The following is a 22,319-nucleotide window of genomic DNA, read 5'->3' as shown; positions in this document are numbered from 1 at the left end:
CACTTTGTCCCAAAGTATCATTTTTGCATGTTATTCTTTCTGAAAGTCTGCCATTAGAAATGCATTTTTTTTGGGGGGGGGGTCTAGAAGGGAGTCTAGACTCTCAGGGTCTCTGTCCTAAATGGAGCACTTGCTCTTCTTCCTTTGCTTCTCTGTGATGTACTGTTTTTCACACACTGACTTATCTCCCTGAGGGTACACGAGAGATGCACAGGAAATGTTTGTTAAAAGGATGATGAGTGAAGACTTTGCCTATTGATTCCTGATATGGGAGAGGAGGAAGGAGGTTCTAGAATATCAGAAAAAAAGGAGCAGATGGATATAGGGAGTGAGAAAACAGAACTAACCCCTACTGAGTACCCAGTGTTTGTTAAGAACTGTGCTAGAATATTTACATTAAAAAAATTCTTAAAACAATCTTATGAAATAGATATTAAACTCTATAGGTTAAACAAACAGCAGCTCAAAGAGGTTCAGTAACAACTCAAAGGTGATACAGCTAGTATGAGCAGTATTTAAATGAAGGTAGAGATAAATCAAAACACCATTTTCTTTAAATTATACCAGGCTGCTATAACCAAAGAGAGGGATTTGAGTCCAATCAAGGATTTCTGGGGTACTCAAAAGCACCATAAGGGGAGAGATGTTTACATATTTTAATATCGTGTAACATTGACAATGACAGGCAGTTTTCTGTCAACGTGCATAATTAATATTTGACCACAAGGGAACGCTTCATTTGCAAAATAAGTAGGCTGTGAAAAGCAAGGCTCTCTTCTAAAGTTTCCTGTAGTTTTTACAGACCTGTGCTTAAAATAAAATCTCCCAACTCTTGATACTGAAACAGGGTACAGATATTCCCCAAAACCCAGGGTTTGGAGGATGGAGGAAGGAACTAATACAGCTTTTAAGGTACTTTGCATATCTATGGCCAGCTGGTAGCTAGATAATAGCTGTGCTATTGCCCGAGGGCAAAATGTGTACTGACTTTCAGGATTTAAAGGGAAAGGTGGGCAGCTTTGAGAGAAGCATGAGAGAGAAGCATGATGGAAGTGGGTGCCATCATGTAGGAGGATGTTGTAGTAGCCATGTGGGAAGCAGCAAGCAGCTACACAATCTGTAGTCAGGATTCCGCCATGCGTCCTGGTGTAGTAAGAAAGTGGGCATGCTGCTGCTTTGATTGTGCCTGCTCTAGCTGACTCTGAAGCCACCAAGGACTCTGCCTTGTAGACCTGGACTCTATCTGGATTCTTGGAACTCAGGACATATGGAAAGGACACTCTCTTAGGACTTGTGCCTTTCCTGGACTTCACCATGATCCAGTGTAACATGGCACATGCTTTCCTGGACTGTTATATGGAGGCTGAATACAACATACCCCAGATCCTGAAGGAGACAGCTGACAGATAAGGGATGGGGAACTGCTGGGGTTAGTTTTGGTTTATAGCCTTTTGGGGAGCAAGAGAAGTGCTGGGTGTTGTGAGAGAACAGGGCTCCAAGATGAAATGCTCCCAGCCCCCACAAGGTTGGAATATTGTAAATAAAGACCTGTTTTTCTCAACACTAATTGTTGGGTTATACACCAAGTTGCCACGTGAAAGAGCCCTGGTTTGCTGGATAACAAGACCAGCCCATATGAGCGGGGAACTTCCTCGGTATGAAGAAGGTACTTTTTCCCTTTGGGTTTGGTAGTCACTTGTTAAAAACCACTGAAGCTGCACCTAAAAAGTTCTAGTTTTTTCCAAATCAGATGCTTGTTCCTTTGTTTTGAAATTACGCAGATGCAATTTTCAATGTTCTGTTACCTCCACTAGACTTTGTACTTCTCAATGGCAGGATTGGGCTTTTTTCTTCTTGATTTTCTCAAATGCCTCCCTTGAGTGCCTGGCACATACTAAACATTCAGAAAATGATTAGTTGAACAAAAGGATGAACAAGAGGTTAATCAAATCAATCATTGATCGACTGACTGAATGAATGATAGTGCTTGTCTCCTCAATTCTCCTTAAACTGTCTGATTTTCTATGTAACAAGCAGGAGCCTCTACCAGCTGTCATCCATCAGTCAGTAAAAGTTACTGACCAACATCTTAAAAGCATACTTTAGTGGAGTAAACATTCGCCTGGACTAGAAACCAGCAGAGAGATTAAATAAAGGATGAAGACCCCTGGCTGCTTTTCTGGTAATAGATGGGCGTCTGAGCTATGGCATAGGATACAGATGTGCTCTCTCTTTAAACTGTCATATAACTGGCCAGGAGAAGGAAGTAAACAGAAACCTTAATAAAATTTCAAGGTCTCTGAGGGATTAGCAATACACACAGAACAAAACACCAGATTCAGTTTGGATATGTAAAGATGAATGTCTCAAGATGAGTAATCTAATGAAGGCTGACAAATGATACTCAAATCATTCCTCATCATTCCCTGCCATACCACCTCCCAGGTCACAGCCAAGCAAGGTAAAAATATAACAAAAGTCATTATTTATAAGGGGTTCAGTTCAAGGTCAAATGCAATAGGCAGTAAATATTCATCAGATGGGACTGAGGCTTTTTCTACTTATATGAGGGATGAGCAACAGGAAAATTCCTTTGACCAAAACTTCTGTCTAGACTTATTTTTGTGAATAATAGAGACAGGACAGAGAAGGACCTCCTTAATCAATCAGACTAAAAGACATGGTTAGAATGTTTCTACATTTCTGTTGAGGCAGGATGGTCTAGTGGAGAGAGTATGGGGCTGGAAGATAGGTATCTGGGTTATAGTCAAGGCTTCTCCCCTTAGATACATGATCTTGAGATGCTGCTAAACCTACTAACACACCTGTAAACAGTATAAATGATTCTTACCCAGCCTCCCTTACAAAACTGTTGTTGAGATCAAAGAGAATAATGTCCATGAGATGCCTTTGTAAATATTGAAGTAATGCACTGCACAAATATAATCCTAGTACCTTCAGGGTGAACAGTGAAAGAAGAGAAGAATTAAAAAGGAAAAGAAGGAAATGAATGGAGAACAAAGAGTAAAAGAAAAGCAGAAGGAGGAAGTTTATGGAGAGAAGAGAGGAGAGGGGAAAAAAGACAAAATATGAGGGGCCAGGGAAAGAACTTGGGAGAGTAGGGGGACAGGAAGGAACAACAGGCAGTGGCGAGAAAGATCTAGAGTTCTGTTGCACAGACAGGTAACAAGCAAACAAACACATCAAAGAATGAAACAACAGAGATGGAATTTAGAAAATTACATCTATGCAGAGATCATATAGTTCCTTTTTAAGTATATTTTATTGATTAAGCTGTTATAGTTGTCCCAGTTTTTCCCCTTTGCCCCCCTCCACCTAGTATCCCCTTCCTTCCAGCAATCACCCCCCACCTTAGTTCATGTCCATGGGTCATGCATGTAAATCATTTCCACACAAATCATAAGGTTCTGATAAGCAACTGAAAGTCTTCCTCAGAAGGCCTCTCCAGAGGAGACAGTCAGCCATGAGTCAGCCTCCTTGTTATAAATGTCTAAATGCCAAGCTCTACTGAATTCATGTTGTTCTAGTCTGTGCTCAGCTCAGACACACACTTGGACAGATTTGTACCCCTTGCTGTGCAGCCATTGTTGACGGCCCTTTGTCTTTGCTTAGTTACCCTCACTCATCGTTCAGTGACTTTCATGACCTCCCTGAGCTCCCTGACAAGGTCAGATCCCCTGCCACAGGCACTCAGGGTACCTCGGGCCACTTTTACACAGCATTTGCCATGGTTGGAGATTGACATTTGCTTCTCTGATGATTTGATTAATGTCTGCCTCTCCCACCAGACTGCGGGCAGGGTTAGTGTCTGCGTGGCTCATCACTATATTTCCAGTGGAGTTTGTGGATTGGTCATAAACAGACTGAATTCAGCAAGGGCAGCCTTCGGAGTAGAAAGATATTTTAAAAAGGGCAGTATTCAAAGAGGGATAATGGTGCAAATATAAAGAGGAATTGGTGCTAGGACTGTAATTAGGTGGTTTATAAACTGATAAATCTTTCTGACAGTTTGGGCAACTATTAATAAATTCTGTCATGGAATAACATTTCCTGTATTCATTTTTACTAGCTTAACAAACTTAGGACTGAGTACTTTTAAAATTCATCCTTGGGTCATTAGTATATTAACTAGCTCTTCAATGCCATCTCAATCAACACCATAGATGATCATGTTATTATTAGCCTTAATAATTATGAGTATTAATTAAGAGGGGCAATTTCCTAGTTGAATGTTCTGCAGAACACTTTTCCTAGCATGTATAATTTATAGTAATGAGGAGGATATTTCCTCACAATTTACTTTGAGTCCTTTATTAAACCAATTTATTAAAACATAAAAAGGTTGCCAAGGAAGATATACAGTGTGATGATAAATAATTATGTTGGCATTGAACTATGCACAGAAAATGAGAAGGAGTACTACTTATTAAAAAAACATCCTAAACAAAATTCCCCAGTGACTTCTGTGGCATCTCTCTAAGATAAATTCAGATGCTTGACACTGAGCAGCCCCACGTGTGAAGCCACCATGTGGGAGAGCCCCACAGGTCTGGATAACCAGACTCCTGACCTGTCACCTCTGAATTTCTTCCTAGTCCTTTAGGGTAAAACAAATGCCCAAAGCATGGAAATATTATGCCTCTGCTCCTTCTAATTCAGCACATTCAAGATTAGGGAAATCATATTAAATAGATTGTTCTAATTTTGCAAATAGCATTCCTACACGAAAGTGGATTTTTGACAATGACTATAATAGAAATCTCCCTGACCCCAGAAATCATACTGACCTCCACATTGTATGCCAGTGTCTTACTTTGGCCTCAAATTGGCCAACTTTTACTAACAAAACACATATCATTCTGAGGAGGCTGGAGAAGATAGAAGGTAGTGATTTAGAAATGTGAGTTTAAATCCCAAGTTTTCCACTTACTGTCTGTGTGACCTGAGGCATCAGGCACTTCTCTAATAGGATAATGTGCCCATATACAACAATAACTGTCATGAGAACCAAATGAGATCCACATAAAGCACTTAGAACATATCAACTATTATTAAATATGTAATATATAATGTTCTATTTTTAGCATTTGAATATAGAAAATATCCTTTTTGAACTTTACAATCTATATCTCTGAACTGCCTGCTTTCATGATGGAGTGCTCTATAGTCTTGATTTTATGTCTTTCCTAGTTTCTACCACTTAAGAAAGCCTTTTTTTTTCTAATGGAATAATAATGATTATGGGGGTTAATGTTTATTAAAGTCTTTATCTGGAAAAATATAAATCTATATTCTCATTGCCATCTCCCAAAATATCTTTTCAAAGAGATTTAATTTATTTACTTTTAGAGAGAGGGGAAAGAAGGGAGAAAGAGAGGGAGAGAAACATCCATGTGTGCGAGAAACATCTAGCTGGTTGCCTCTCTCACGCTGCAACTGGGAACCCGGCCTGCAGACCAGGCATGTGCTCTGACCCAGAACTGAACTGGAGACCCTTCAGATTGTGGGACAACATCCAACTCACTGAGCAACGCCAGTCAGACCTCCCAAAATATTTTTTGATATTTTACTTAAAATTCCAAATTTGAAAACTTCTGTCTTATACAAGAAATTGGACTTAAAATAAGCCAGTCAGAAAAAGACAAATACCATATGATTTCACTCATATGTGGAATCTGATGAACTGAACTAATAAGGAAAATAGAGACAGACTCATAGATGGAGAGCAGGCTGACAGCTGAGAGGGGGAGGGTAGGGGGTGGAGGGATTGAGCAAACGGAAAGAGGGTTCATGGACATGGACCACAGTGGGAGAAGCGGGGAGAGAGGTACAAGGTGATTAAATGGTATTGAAAAAATACAATAAAGATTAAATTAAAAATAAAAAAAACCAATAAAAATTTAAAAGAAAAACAAATAAAAAAACCCCGGAATTGTTATTTCAAAAGCAGATGGTGTGAGAAACCCAGGCCCTGTGACAGAATTAGAATCCCATGTATGGTAGTCCTAAGTATTCCTTAACTCTCTGTAGCCTCAGCATTTTTTTTTTTTTTTTTCACACTGATAAATTTTGGGCAATCCTTCAAGTTTGCTGTAATGACATCTTTTACATTTTTCAGCTCTACACATGTAAAGAAGAATGATGACAAGGCCTAGGAAAGGAAGTCTTATAGAGAGGAAGGAAACAGGAAAAAGAAGTAGGCCAGTAGAATTGGAGCTGAGAAAAATGAGCTGACAGCTCAAGCAGGAGCAGAGGTGGAGACTGCAGGGACAGGAGGAGAAATGGAAAGCAAATGCATGATGGTGAACAGAGGATCTGGGGATATCTGCTCTCCTGCTGGACTCCTTATGATTTGCCTGAGGTTTAAGCTCTGAAGGTCCCTCTTCCCTCCCAGGATGAAAGGAGGAGTCTGTAAACTCCCTTGGTCCTTCCAAGCAGCCAGGATTCTTCAGCAGGTGACCTGGCTGCAGAAGGAAGGCTGGACTCTCACTGAGAGCTACACAATAGGCTGGTCTGTCTTTATTGAACTATAAATCACAAGCCAAAAAAATTAGAGGGCTGGGGGGAGTTGATCTCTTTTGCTTGTCTCCTTAATTTTCCTATATTCTCTGCAAATAAACTTTTTATCTGGCAAGAGAGCAAAATAAAGAAGAAGGTGACAACTACATGTATTATTTTAATACATTCTAAAGATACACAAAAATTCTCTCCATTTAACCTAGCTCATTCTTCTAGTTTGGTGAGGTCACATACATTTCTGTGGTTGACAAAGGCTCAGATTGATTTTTGACCAGTGACCCCAACAACTAATAACCTGAATAAAACTTCTCTTTTGAGTCTGAAAGTAGTTCAGTGTATTTCTCAGCATTCCAGGCTACCTAAATTACTCTGGGAAACACTGCTTAGCACTGCCTTTAACAAACTTTTTTATTGATTAATCAGTGACATTGGTTAATAAAATTATATAGGTTTCAGGTGTACAATTCTATAACACATCATCTGTATATTGTATTGTGTGTGTTTGAAGGTCAGGGTAAGGAAGTGTGTTGGAGGAAGTCAAGCATTCACACATTACAAATCCTTAGAGATGGCTGGATCTGTGAGTGTGTGGGTAGTGATAACTCAAGCCAACGGCTCCTGCAGGCCAGCTGTCTCCTTAGGCTCCCTATATGGAAATATTCCTATAAATCCAGTAGCCAGAGTTTTATATTTTCTAACTCATGAATATATAAAATGTTAAGAGTTGGAAGGAATCTAAGACATTGCCTATTTAAGGGAACCTCCTCACTTTGTATATGAGGTAACTGCTCAAAAATTATACAGTAATTTTTTTACATTTCAGGTCAATAACACTTCTACTTTCCACAGTGACCACGTATTTTGGGGCCAAGTATCTGGGCACTGAGACTGAGAACACTGAGTATTTTAAGTCAGCATTATTCTAGGAAATCTGATGCACTGTAGCTATAAGAAAGCTTCTCCCATCCAGGGAAGAGGGGTTGACAGAGAACAAGAGAGCCAATGATTCCAGTTGAGGTTTTGTTCTCAGAATGTTCCTTGGAAAGGACAGCTGCTCAGGTCCAACATGGGAACACCAGAGGCTCTCTGGCTCCAATAGTGCCATGGTCTCAAGAGCCTGGAGAGGTTATAAATGACTATTCCTATAGAGACAGGCCTGTTCCACCAAGGAAGAATAACAATGATATCACAACAGGCCAGTTAATGTGAGAGGATGGGTTCCATTAGATGTATTTGTTTATAGACAAGACCATTCTTTAGTTCTCCTTTGGACACACAGAGACTTCTGGATTTGGGAGAGATTTTTGGTTGGGGTCAATCAGACATGACCTCTTTAAAGAATTCCTTCTATGATGTTCATGAAGATGGTCATCTAGATTCTTGTTAAGTGTTACTTGTAAAGGGTGGTTAGCACCTTCCAAGGCAGTTATTTTATTGATGTGAAAATGTTAGTTTTGAAAATTCAGCCTCTATGTTGTTGCTGAAATAATCTTCTAAGGTTAGAAAGAATAAAGTGTAGGTCCTACCCAGGTGAAAGTGATTTGAATAGCTGACTACACTTGTTAGTTTTTGCAGTGTTAGGTACATACTTCTAGGCTTTTGCACATGATTTTCTCTTTTTTAATAACCTCTGCCTAATTTCATATACATTCCCCAGAATTAAATTTATGTCATCTCCCCTGAGACTCCTACCTGGCTTCCCAGAAGCAATCATTTTTAACCATTTCAGTTTTAAGTTTAGTGGTTACCTTCACATTGCTAAAAATATGCATATACTAGAGCATTTCTTTCAATTCTATTTTGTTCCCAGAATTATCTCTATTTCTTTGAGAATATTTTTTTCCATGCGTGTGTGTTTTAATCTTATTTCTCATATTTTGTGGGTTTTGTTAAAATACTTGGTAACTCATGGCTATCTGTTGATATTTAGCAATAAGGTAGGAAAAATGCTGCAGGGGTGTTGCAGACAAGAGCAAGGCTTTTTCACCGAAAGGCTCCAGGTTAGAGAAGCAAACCTGAAACTGTCCTCCTTACTGGCACACTGTGAAGGGCTTTGCTGTGTGGGTAACACACAGCTAGCTTCTCCAATTTCCTCAGAAGAAACTCTATTTCTCTAGAAAAACGCCTTCCTTTTCTGACTGGTGGTAAGTACTTGCCTGGCAGCTGTTCCGTATGCAGGGGTGTGTATCCTGAGTGGGGGCATCTTTAGTCCTATTCTCAGACTGCTTTCGGTCCCATCTGTTGTCACTATTCTGAAGTCTCTGAGTTCCCCAGGTTCTGCTAGGCAGATCTGCTCCCTCTGGAGCTGTAGGGCCCTCCACACAAGGCGGTTGCACTGTGGAATGCTTTTTCGTGTGTGGCCTCCCTGGAAACACAACTCTAAGAGACGGAGTTGGACAGCATGTGGCCCTGCCTCTACAGATGATCTAAGGCTGGGACTTCTTTGTTCTGTTTCATCACTCTATACCTTCCCTTTGTTTTCGGTAGTGTGATGAAATCTTTTGGCTTTTGATGCCCCCTCCCAATTGCTCATGGTTATGGGATTGTCCCTTTTTTATTCCATCAGCTTCCTCATAATGGGGTATCTGGAGGAAGTGGAGATTAAGGTGCAGGCCACATCTGTCATCTTGAACCTGAAGCAAAGATTCACACGGAGATGTCATTCTGCCTTGTTATGTCTGGCATAGGTATAGATGATTCAGATATCAATTTAAAAAACAGCAGTAACTCTAGATAGAAGCTCAATTAGACAGTTTTGTGGCTTCCATGGATCAAATTAACTGGAAATCTGAAATATTTCTACTTATTTTATGACAAACAAATAGCAACTTAGGTGAAAAATATATAAACACATGATCTTTTGAAGTACACTCATTAAAAAAAATCTTGTGTAGTTAGCTTTCACAAGATGATTGGGAAGGAATTTTGAAATAATGCAATTTCAGCTGATTGCCTACACTCAGTGTTATAGCACCCGAATGGGAAATCTGTTAAAGACCCATTGGCCTATGCAAAGTGAAAAACAAACTTCTTACTATGCACTCAGTGACAGTGATTATATGCCACATAATCTCTCTATTTGATAACCAGCTGGGCATATATAGCATTAACTTTAGTGTCCTGGGCTTTGTAGACAATTACTGAGGTGTCCCCTTCTGAATATTCCAGCAATGCAAAATTATTTCTACTTTAAGTATTTTGTTTTACATTCAAAACTCTTTGGTATGAATAAATACATATATATGCATTTAACAACAAGTGATAAAAGTAGGTCTTCAAACTAATCTAGGCTATAAAAATAAATTTTTTGTTTGTTTTCTCAGAACATGTTGGCCTCCTACTTTTACAGAAAGCTGGTGAGTCCTATGCTATTCTCCCTTTTGGCTGAAGAGGAAATCCATAGTAAGAGTAGAAGGAAGGGTCCTGTTTAAGATTAACAACAAGATGGCACAGAGGCCAGGATTCAAAACCAATTCTTTGATTCCAGGGTCAGTTTTCTTTCAGGACTGTAGGGAACAATATCTTTCTTAGTGTATTATTCACTAGAGGTAAACAGGTCTATACCAGTTAGAACAATGAAGTATAGTTAGGAATTCCTTCCTCCCTCCCTTCCTTCCTTCCTTCCTTCCTTCCTTCCTTCCTTCCTTCCTTCCTTCCTTCCTTCCTTCTTTCCTCTCTCTCTCTCTCTCTCTCTCTCTCTCTCTCTCTCTCTCTCTCTCTCTTTCTTTCTTTCAAAGGAATCACTCTTGCATTATGAAGTCAGAGTAAGGCCTTGCCATTTTTGGCTTTATCTTAGCAGAGAATTAGAATTACTGATTGCATTTATTACAGAAGTCATTTAATGTAAGTAGAAAACAGTGCAAAATGCTTAAATATGCTTATTGGCAAGCTGCTAATAGCTTTGTGACTACAAACAAAGAAAAAAGATTTAGAAATAGCTTTAGAAGAAATGCTATTATTTAGCATAGCTGGAGGAAATCTTTGTGTTAATGACCAAAATGCGGAATGACAGCCACTCAGCCAATGGATATTTTCATAAACAAAAAGGAAGGTGAAGTAGAGATCAGTGGTAGGCTCAGCCACTTAGCATGTCCCTGGACCTTCAGCCACCCAAAATGGTGGGTTATTCATTTTATTTAATGACTTCTAGGCTTAGAGTCAGTTCCAGTTCTTTACCACTTTTTACCCTAGGGAGTTCTTCAGTATGTCTAACTTAGTATGAATGTGGTTTATGAATGTCGTGACCTGTTCAATAAAGCCATTTCATGCAACATTATAGAAGATGGAGTTGTAAAGTGGAGTCAAATTTGACTTCAAATCCAAACTGTGGTACTTTCTGTGTAGATGCTCTGGAAAAATTACTTAACCTTGTTATGAATCAAGATTTAGAAAACAGGCTATCTATTTCCTAAGACTATTTTGGAAATAAATCAGATGGATGGATAGACTGATCAATCAATAGATAGAGAGCTATATTAGCGCTCAATAAATGTTTGTTTCTTTTCTCTTCCCTTGAAGAAATACCCATGAATTAGTACTGCATTTATTCCTAACAAGTGCACATTTTGATTAGAATCTCATGAAGCACTGGATGAAACTCCCTTTCTTGCCAATATAGAATCCTAACAGTGTCAATGTGTTCTTGATAGAATGCTGCTCATCCCTTTGTTAACTCTGGATGTCCTTTTGTAGGTTCTTTACACATATCCTACTTAACACACAGAATTCAAAGTTGATCACAGTCTTTTGGAGGATGTGACCAACAGCTGAGTTTTGTGAAATAGTTTTTCTGAACCACGACATGTCTCAGAAAAAAGAAATTGAGGGAAGTGATATGGACGGTACAGTCACAGGCTTTCCAGACTTGCACTGCAGGTGCTGAATGACCCTCAAGCCCAGTTGTTCACAGGCTGGGGAGACAATTTCCTCTCATGTGTTTAAATGGTCTCTTTGTCTTAAACTTACTAAGATATATATACCAGAATTGTAAAGAGCATTTCTTATTCTGGCCCTAAGTTCTTTCTTTTGGAGCTGAGGATGAGCCAATATACAGAAAATGCTTAGATTATTCTTTAAAGTGTTAAATAAGCAGTTAAATATAATACTGGTAATTAAAATTTTCATATAAATATTAACAAGGCAATGAAGCAGACTCAATGATTTGAATTGCTTCCACAAATGATTTTTAGCTGTGTATATATGAATATGCCTCTCCAAAGTATAGTGAAGTCACCAATCCCTGATTGTTTTAACTAACTGTTATTTAATATAAATGAGAAATTCCCACCTGATAAATTAAGTATATATTATGTATAACAACAACAGGAACAATTACTAAACAAAAACACATATGTTAATACTATTATAAAAATAATGTTTATGAATTGAATTCTTGGAAAAAAAACCCTTTAAGAAATATTATTAGTATCTCCATTTTACAGATGAGAAAACTGAGGCATAAAAAAACCAAGTAACTTGCTGTCATGCAGCCAGTAATGTCCTGAGCAAGAAATCTAGCTTGGATCCATGATCTAGACTACCTGTATATTATTACAGAACCAACCTCTATGAAGGCCTGATGGAGAACTTCTTGCATGTGTGTTTACTTATTTTTTAATGGAATAGAACAAATATTGCAAGGGAGATAGTGTCCTATAGAGAAAAAAGTTACTTCTCCAGACCTAAGTTATGTAGGGTGTGGCAAAAGTAGGTTTACAGTTGTGAGTACATGAAACAGAATTTATTATTTTTTTCTTTTAAATATTTTATTGTTTATGCTGTTACAGTTGTCCCAATTTTCCCCTCTTCTCCCCTCCACCCAGCCTGTTCCCAATTCTCACAGTCAATTCCTACACTGCTATCCATGCACAGTTTATTCTTGTTATCACATATTAATTATTGTATTATTTTCCATATGAACAAGTGTAAACGTACTTTTGCCCCACCCTGCATTTAGCCTATAACTTTCATATCTCTGTTTTGTTTGCTTGTTTTCTTTTTTTTTTTTTTTTTACTAGAGGACTTAAAGCAGTCTGATGTTCTTTACCATCAAAAGAAGAAGAGGAGAACTAGCAGGAGAAGCTGGTGTCCTTTTGCAGGGTGTTCAGTGTTTGTAGACATGTCATTTTCCTTTCATTTGCCTTCCCAAGGGTTTGGGAAAATTCAGTTGGTTTCTTTAGCTGAAGGTATTAAAGGGAGCTCTGTGAAAAGTGTTTATAAACATTATGCTGTTCCAGGAAGGAAAAGCTAACATCTCCCTTCCAGGTGGATGTCCACTTAGCCCTGGAGTCTGCTGACTTGCCCTGTTACTACTGAGGTTGGAAAAGAACCCCAGGGAAAGAGGAGGCAAGGACTATTTCTGGTAGGTTCCACCTGAGGGGTAGGAAAGACAGGTGCTGCTCATGCTTGCAAGCCTCACATCTGAAGTTGCTGAGGACAGATGAGAAAGGAAAACTGGGTTTGTGAGGGATTGCTGCTGCTCGGATCGAGTGGTGAGCACAGTGTGCTACTGCTAGGGTTTTGTGGAAGAGGCAGCTGAGCCTCCCAGGGCACCACACAGCTGGAGGGGTTGTTTGAATCTCAGCACCAGTGCATGTTTGGTTCTCCACCTACCCAGACTACACGGCCAGAGACAACAAAGAGAAAGGAGACAGCCACAGTAGAGCGGTAAGGAATGCCATTTATCTTTCCCTTCTTTTTGCCCCAATATTACCAAAAGATGACTCTAAGAGAAAGAAAGATCCAAAGCAGTCATTTTCAACCAGTGTGCTGGAAGAACTTTTAAAACATGAAAACCTGACTATTTAGTGAGGGGCACTAACCTCTTTTCCCTTAGATTGCCCCCAAAAAATGACAACAGCCAACACAACAGTTTGGTGTGAATGAATCAAAATTATATCTATTTTTGTCAGATCAGTAAAAAATATATTTTTTGGTGTGCCACGGAATTTTAGTTTTTGTGTGCCATGAGATGAAAAATGTTGAAAATGTCTAATCCAGAAAATGGTATGAAAGAAACGGAGAGAAAAGATAACACCTCTATCATCTCCAGAACACTTTGGTAGAATCCAAAATTTAGTTATGTTGGAAGGAGGGACAAAGGTCTGAATAAAACATAAGATTTTAGGGAAGGACTAATAAATAATAAAGTTAGAGATTTCCATTGAAGATGCCACTAAGGAAGACTAATTGGGAAATAGTGATTAAACAAAGCATAGCTGGTAACAGATATTGGAAAAATAAAATGATTTTTATATATTAATAAATTAAATGTTCTCAATGAAACCAGTTTCAATTACAAGGCAAGTGGGAGAAATTTTAGCCCCTTCCCCCAGCTCCTCCAGCTTTTATCTGATTGGGGAATTTAGAAATACAAAATACTAATGCTCTACATGTAATCCTGTCCAGCCAACATCTCCACTCTCATCTCTACTGCCTCACATACCCTATGCCTCAGCACTGAATCACTCAATGGCCTTAAAAAAAAAAAAGTATTTTCTTCTACCCTCAACCCCCTGCAATCACATTATTGTCCATGAGTCTTTTTTTCCTTTTTGCTCAAACCGCCCCCCCCAACAACTGTCATCCTGTTCTCCATTTATGAGCCTGTCTCTGTTTTTGCTTGTTAGTTCAGTTTGTTCATCAGATTCCACATATAAGTGAAATCATATGGTATTTGTCTTTCTCTGACTGGCTTATTTCACTTAGCACAATGTTCTTCAGGTCCATCCATACTGTTGCAATGGATAAAATTTTCTTCTTTTTTATAGCTGAGTAGTATTCCATTGCATAAATGTTCCATAGTTGTTTTATCCACACATCTAGTGATGGACACTTGGGCTGCTTCCATATCTTGGTGATTGTAAATAATGCTGCAATGAACATAGGGGTGATTATGTTCTTTCTAATTAGTGTTTGGGGGCTCCTTCAGATATATTTTCAGAAATGGGAGCACTGTTCAAAAGGCAAATCCATTTTTAATTTTTTGAGGTATCTTCATACTGCTTTCCAAAGTGACTGCACCAGTCTGAATTCCCACCAACAGTGCCAAAGGGTTCCCCTTTCTCTACTCCTACCAGCGCTTGTTTGTTGATTTATTGGTGATAGCCATTCTGACAGGTGTGAGATGGTAGCTCATTGTGGTTTTTATTTGCATTTCTCTGATGATTAGTGACATTGAACATCTTTTCATATGTCTATTGGCTATCTGTATGTCCTCCTTGGAGAAGTGTATTCAGGTCATTTGCCAATTTTTTAATTAGGTTGTTTGTTTTTTTGGTGTTGAGTTTAGTAAGTACTTTATAAATTTTGGATATTAACCCCTTATCAGATGTATTGATGAGTATGTTCTCCCATTCTGTGGGTTGTCTTTCTATTTTGTTGATATTTTCCTTTGCTGTGCAAAACTTTTTAGTTTGATATAGTCCCGTTTGTTTATTTTTTCTTCTGTTTCCCATGTCCAGGGAGATATATCTGATAAAATATTGCTATGAGCAATGTCCAAGATTTTGCTGTTTATGTTTTCTTCTATGGCTTTTTTTTAATTTTGGGTATAACATTTAAGTCTTTAATCCATTTTGAATTTATTCTTGTGTGTGGTGTAAGATGGTGATCTATGGTAGTTTTATTTTCCTGAACATCTTTCCAATTTTCCCAACACCATTTACTGAATAAACTATCTTTAGCTCATTCTATATGCTTGCTTCCTCTGTCAAATATTAACTAACTATAAAGGTGTGGGTTTATTTCTGGGATCTCTATTCTCTTCCATTGAACTATGTGTCTGTTTTTATTCCAGTACCATGCTGTTTTGATTACTCTGGCCTTAAAGTATAGTTTGATGTTAGGTAGCATAATTCCTTCAACTTTGTTCTTCTTTCTCAGGATTGCTGTTGCTATGTGGGGCCTTTTGTGGTTCCATATAAATTTGTGAAATATTTGTTCTAGTTCTGTGAAATACATCATTGGAATCTTGATAGGAATTGTGTTGAATCTATAGATTGCTTTGGGTAGTATGGACATTTTGATGTTAATTTTTCCTACCCATGAACACAGTATGAGCTTCCACTTATTTGTATCTTTTTCTGTTTCTATCTTCAGTGTCTTATAATTTTCCAAGTACATGTCTTTTAGATCCTTGGTTAGGATGTGGTCATGTTTATGCACATGCTCTTTCTTGTGCTTAGAATACCCTTCTTTCTAATGTCTGTCAAGCAAATATCCACAGATGCTTCAGTTCTCACCTTGAAAGTTTTACCTTCTCTGAAACCATCCTGACCTGCTCCTCCCGCCCTCTCTGATACCCATTCTCTGTCAGATATCTTTCCTGAATCCTCCATTAATCCCTTGACTTGTTAAATCTATTACATAGCACAGTGTTTGGCACATAACAAAAGATTCATAGATATTTGCTGAGAGAGAGAGAGAGAGAGAGGGAGAGAGAGAGAGAGAGAGAGAGAGAGAGAGAGAGAGAGAGAGAGAGAGAGAGAGAGAGAAAGAATGATGAGGTCACCACAGTTTAGTTTAAGAGAAGGCTTCTTATTATTCTTACCCTTCCAGTGAGATGGCCCGTTGGAGAGTCACTGAAGGCTGGCGGGTTGCAGTGCTGTGTTGGGAATGACTGCAAGAAAAGAAAGAAAAACAAACATGGATCAATTATTTAAAATGCCTTCACACATTCAAATCAGAATTATTGCAAAAAAAGACCAGTCTTCAAAGAAATACATTAGAGATTAAATCACTGTTCTTTTGATGGTAAGTAGAATACTACCAAATAAAACATTCTACCTAATAAGGGGTAATTATTTCCATATAATTTGGTTTCAACACACATGTATTATTCAAAAGTAAGCTTTAAATCACAAGTAGACTTGAAAATAAACATACATTGAAAAAGGTAATTTTCTCTCTTTGGAATAAGACAACATAGAGCATAGAAACAAATTTCATTATGATGCAACGCATTTTTTTTTAGTACAGAACATTTTTTTTTTCAAAGCAAATTTTTCAAAAGAGCAAATTTGCAAATTGGGGTAGTACTTAACTCATACACATTTATTAGTTCAAATTTGCAACACTTACTTGTATAGTTAATAACAATTCAGCTGTAGGATAAACATAAACACTTGAAAAATGGGATTTTCAGTTACATATCAATCGTAGAATTTAATGTAATTCTGTATTTTGTCTTGGTTGTATGGTAACAAGCAAAGACCGATTTTATAGATAAATGGTTGCAACAAAAATTATAATATCTAACATTTATTGAGCACTTATATTGCCCAAGTGACTTTTCTAAGTTTATGTGTTTACATCTTTTATATCTCATGATCCTATGAGGTATGTACTGCCCCATTGAACAGAGGAGAAAAATAAAGTACAGACAGGTTTAGGAATGCATTCAAAGTCATCTGGTAAATACCTGGGATTGAAATGGTATCTAGACTGTCTGATTAGAGTCATTATTCTTAAATGTCATATTACCTTCCAAATAATAAGAATTTTTCATATTTGTCAGAACTTGCCTCGCAATCTCAGAATTTTCTTTAATTAGAGATGAAGGGATACTTTTATCTGAGATATACACAATGACAATCCAACAGCAAAAAAAGAATGCACTTTGGGTTTCCCCTGTGTTAAAATGTATGATAAAACATAATGAAACATACTTCAATGTGTAATTTTAGTTTGAAGTATTAGTTTAAGATTTTAGTTGTGATGATGTGTATATGCAAATATATTTATAAAGAGTTCCTTCACACAGCTCTAGGATTTCTTAGCATATACTCTGAAAACACTGACTGACATAGAAAGCCGAGCTGTAGACTGCAGATTTTCATTTAGACCCTTGGTCATTAGGGATGTGAAGAGGTGGCTCTCTGTGAATAGCATTTAGTTGTGACATGAATGGCATTTGTCTGAGTTGAGGGAGCAGAATCTTGGATTGTCAGCTAAACCCTAAAGAATTATTATATCTTCTTGCAGGTTAAGGATTATATCCTTTGCTTCCTGACATTTCTCACTGTGTGAAGCACCATACATGTTCACTGGACATATTTTGATTGACCAACTGAAAAGTAGTACAACATTCAGAAGCTGGACCATGTAGCCACAGCCTGAGTTCAAATTCCAGCTCCACCACATTTCTCAGTGTGACCTTGCACAAGTTACTTAAAGGTCTCTGAATGTCAGTTTCTCACCTGTAAGATTCAGATATAATATCTTTCTCATGGGGTTGTTATAGTGATTCAATGAATTAAGTGTTTTGAACAGTGCGTGTTACATGGTAATGAAAGCTACCTAAATGTTTGTTAAATAAGTAAACTAATATGATTTCACACTGTGTAATTTGAGATGTTTGGAATGAAATAAAAATTATTATTTAGATCTCTACAGTTAGCCATATAGTCAATACTTCAAGGTGTGTATGTATTTCTAAGTATAACTTTGGTGATTAATATTAATAGAAAATATATTTTCTATTGAAAAACAAGAAATTAATGGAACTCAAAATTAGAGAAACAAATTCACACATAATTCCATTATCTTGTCCCAGAGTTTACAGAATTATGTAATTTAATTCTTTTAAGGTAAGTATGAGTATCCCCATTTTATGTTTAAGAAAACAAAACACATAGAACTGAAATAACTTTTGATCAACAGTTTGGAACTATGGAGCCAGAAATAAAAGTAAAGCTGTTTTATTACCAATTGTATGCACTTTCTATTCCATGCTACTGACTCTATGTGTTTCATATAGTTTTACATATACACAGAACATATATAACTACATATCTTATATTTTTCCCTTACATTATAATTTTAGCATTTCTGATAGGGTCTCCAGAGTTACTATTTTAGTGTTATAGAATGTTATTTTCTATGAAGATATAACTTAACCACCCTTTAATGGTTAGATATTGGATTACTTCTATTGTTTTAATATTATAAACAATGATGCAATGAAGATAATGATGTTAATTATTTTCCTTATTTTATAATTTCTTTTGGATGTATTCCCCAAAATGAAAAAAAAATTATTAGGCTCTTGATAACTTTTCAAAAGCTTTGTACCATTTTATTGCCTCTAAAATACCCAGACACCCACATCCACACCAGTTGCACAACAATTGATAATTTAATCAATACAAATTATATTTCTTATATTATTTGTTTATTAGTGAGAATGATTTTTTCTATATGCTTATCTGCTAATTGTATTTCTTTTGCTTAAAATGTTTAATAATTTCCCTTACCATTTATCTTCCACTGGTTTAGAAAGTACCAACAGTTCTTCTTGTGTAAAGATCAATGCTGCTCACAAACCAAGATTAATGAGTAAGTGGAATCCCTGATAGCTTCCTCACCATTAGCTTAGTCCACATAATTAAAACAAAGAAATATTCAGTAATCTTACTTTACTTATCACTACTTTAAACTAACTACATTATTATTCTGCCCTAAATTATTTCAACAATGTCTCTCTTAAAATTTTAGTGATGCTATTAAATGCAAAATGTACCATAAAATGCTCAGAGAATTTGACTCCTTTTATATTACTCATGCAAAGTCAGCCAGTTTCTCCTACCATGTAAATTTGGAACAGACAGAGATTTTTACAATATGTAATTACCCTTCTACTCTAATAAGACAATTAAGGTGAATTATCTGACAGTCAAGACCTTTGCATGCGAGGTAGTTTTTGTTGTTCCCTGACAGTAACATTTAAGCAGTACTTGCATGGCGAATACTTGCAGTGGGTATTAGGAGCTACCTGATGGTAATGATAACTGGTATTTTAGAAAGGGTTCCATTCTTTCCATATTATTGGCTACATAGCTGTTGCTAGTACTACTGTGACTAAGAAATTATAGGTAACAAAAAAAAAAAAAAAAAGCCTAGCTCTTTTACCTCTGCTGGCAGAGAGGCCAACTGGATGGGATTCTAAAAACTGGAGCGGAAAGAACCAAGGGAGGAACAGAGCTAAAGCTTATAGCCTTCTCCATTGGAGAGCTAAGTGCTTGGAAGATTCTTGTCTTAAACAAAGCAAAACAAAGCCCATCTCCTCCTTGTAGCTATCATTTTTCTAGACTCTGTCAAATGTCTCTTCTGGAAGTATTCAAGGATATGCCTTCCCTCCTCCCCAGCGCAGCTGCCATGCTGTGCTGTACCCCATCATCTTTTCCACACATGCATAATAGCATCCACGGCTAAGGATCACAGCCATCTATTTGTGTGCCTGCTTTTCCTACTGTGTCGTGTGTGCTTTAGAGCAAGGAGTAGAGCTTTTCCATGTAGAGGACTCAACACATTCAGTTAGGAAATGCTGAACTCTCACTAATGATTACTGAGAGTTTTTTTTTTTCCCCCATTAAATACCACCCATTATTTTCATGGTGTATGTCCAACTTGCAAGTCAGTGGCTTTTGAAGATCTTTCTTTAATGAAGATCATTTAATAAAGGAATTTCTCTCTCCTTTTCACACCACCTCATTAGTGAGCCCTGGACTTTTATGAGAATTTAAGTGACAATAAACAGTGGGTGAGTCAAATGAGAATGAGGCTTAGCATCATGTCACAGCACTGATTCTGGGGAAGAAGTCCCTGTCACCTGGTAGACAATCTGTGGTACCAACGCTGTGCCTAGGTAGCAGGCTGAAGTGTCAAATCAGGTGACTGTGGAGGTAAATTTTACCAAGATATTTAAGACTTAGAGAGAGGGAACAGCACTATTGCCTTTCTAAATCATGCTGTCATTGAATAAAATTGAGCCAGAGCCAGAGACAAGTAGAGTCTTTTTTTCCAACAACTCTCTGACTTTCCAAGTGAAAGACTCCCTAGTTGATGCTTAAGAAAATGACATCTGAATGGTATTGAAAGGTACATTCCTATTGCTGCATTAAACAAAAAATTTTGAGCATCTAAACTGAAATTGCTTTATTACACATGGAACACAAAGGTCCTAGCTGGTGGTAATAAATGACTTTTTAAGTTTCTCCATCTTGTAAGCAATGAAAGGCAAATAAGTGGTATTTCCAAAGTGTAATATGAAACCTATGTTATTTAAATGGAGAACACAAAAAGTCCTTTGTCTTTTATTAACACACTGATAACAATAAACTTATTTAATGTGCCTTGTAAAGTTTCATCCATCACTAAAATACCTTCTGAAGTATTTTTTTTTTTTTTTTTTTTTTTTTTTTTTTTTTTTTTTTTTTTTTTTTTCAGATTTAATGTGTTTTATTGATTAAAATATTACATTTGTGCCAATTTCCCTTCCCTCTGCTCCCCTCCACCCGGTGGCCCCCTCCCTCCAGTTGTCCCCCCCTTTTAGATTATGTCCATTAGTTGTGCATACAGTTCCTCCCAACCTCTGTCTATTCCATTCCCTCCTACCATGATCCCCAATTCCTATATCATCTCCCTCCCTCTCCCCACTCCCCCTCCCTGTTGACCTCCCCCCACTATGCTTCCCTTACCCACAGTTCCTTTTCCACTCTCGTTGCCTGTTTCGTTTGCCTTTGTTTCATCTCCCTATCTTCTGTTATTTAAACCAGTCCCTTTAACTTCTCATATAACAGTGGTTTGGATCTAATGAACTCTTTCAGTTTTATTTTGTCCTGGAAACACTTTCTCTGTCCTTCTATTCTGAATGACAATTTCGCTGGATAGAGTATTCGTGGTTGTAGGTTTTGGATTTTCATTACTTTGAATATTTCTTGCCAGTTCCTTCTTGCTTGTAGGGTTTCCCTTGAGAAGTCAGCTGATAGTCTAATTGGGACCCCTTTGTACATAATTCTTTTCTTCTCTCTTGCTGCTTTTAAGATTCTCTCTTTATCTTTAATTTTTGACATTTTGATTATAATGTGTCTTGGGGTGGTTCTCCCTGGGTCCAGTCTCTTGGGAACTCTCCTTGCTTCCTGGACCTGCAGGTCTATTCCCTTCCCCAAGTCTGGGAAGTTCTCCTTTATTATGTTTTCACTCAATTTTTCAAGTTCTAGTTCATCTTCCTCATTCTCTGGCAAACCAATGATTCTTATGTTGGGCCTTTTATAGCTGTCCCAGAGGTTTCTGATCGTCTCATTGTTGCTTCCTATTTCCTCTCGCTGCATTGGTTGACTGCTTCTTCCTTCTCCATATTCCAGTTTGTTGAAATGAACTCTGGATTCCTCACCATCTGTCTCGTACATGGTTTTGTTCCTTTCGTTATGAAAGTTTTTCGCTTCTTTCATATCTTTTTCCTGCTCTTTTGTGAATTCTGTAAGCCACCTGATAACAATGGCCCAGAACTGAGCCTCTGACAGGTTTCTTATCTGTTCATCTGTCAGGTTCTCTATCTGCTGCCTGGTGAGCTGCACCACCGGGATCTCTATAGTTGTCTGCCTCATTTTGACAGATGCGTTTTGTTTTCCTGGGCTGGCTGTCGGGGGCGGTGCCTGTGTACTCGTAATGACCCAGCGACCGGCGCCCTTTGGCGTCACAAGTCAGCGCCCGGCGCCTGTCTGCGACCTATTTCGCAGCCCTGTGGTGCTTTCTTTCTTTGGGGGCGGGGGTCCAAAATGGATACACACAGTTATTCCGCTAGGAGACCGGGATCCGTCCTCCCGCGCCCCTGGGCCTCACTGTTCAAGGCGATGCTGCGACTGCTCTCCCCAGCGCCCGGAGTCGCGCACCGGCAGGGGCTTGATTGGAGTCGCGCCAAGCCTCCGGGCTTTTTCGCCGCCCCGCCCCCGCCGCCGCTCCGCAGACAGCTTTGCCTTCTTTAACTCTTACCTGCCCAA

The 22,319-nt window shown here is 38.1% G+C and overlaps 1 protein-coding gene across 3 annotated transcripts in view; it reads right to left on the bottom strand.

Annotated features, from left to right (window-relative positions):
• Positions 1-22,319, bottom strand: part of DLG2 (discs large MAGUK scaffold protein 2) — a 725,256-nt gene that overhangs the window by 369,290 nt on the left and 333,647 nt on the right. For all 3 annotated transcript variants that reach the window (XM_090265790.1, XM_090265791.1, XM_090265792.1), the window contains exon 10: positions 16,091-16,159. In XM_090265790.1, the coding sequence (XP_090121916.1) occupies positions 16,091-16,159 (69 nt within the window). The remainder of the gene's footprint in view (positions 1-16,090; positions 16,160-22,319) is intronic.

The sequence above is a fragment of the Furipterus horrens genome, unplaced genomic scaffold (genome assembly GCF_987537825.1).
Source record: "Furipterus horrens unplaced genomic scaffold, mFurHor1.1.pri manual_scaffold_2, whole genome shotgun sequence".
NCBI lineage: Eukaryota > Metazoa > Chordata > Mammalia > Chiroptera > Furipteridae > Furipterus > Furipterus horrens.
The sequence above is the reverse complement of the archived record's forward strand: the minus strand, read 5'-3'. Positions and strand labels throughout refer to the sequence as shown.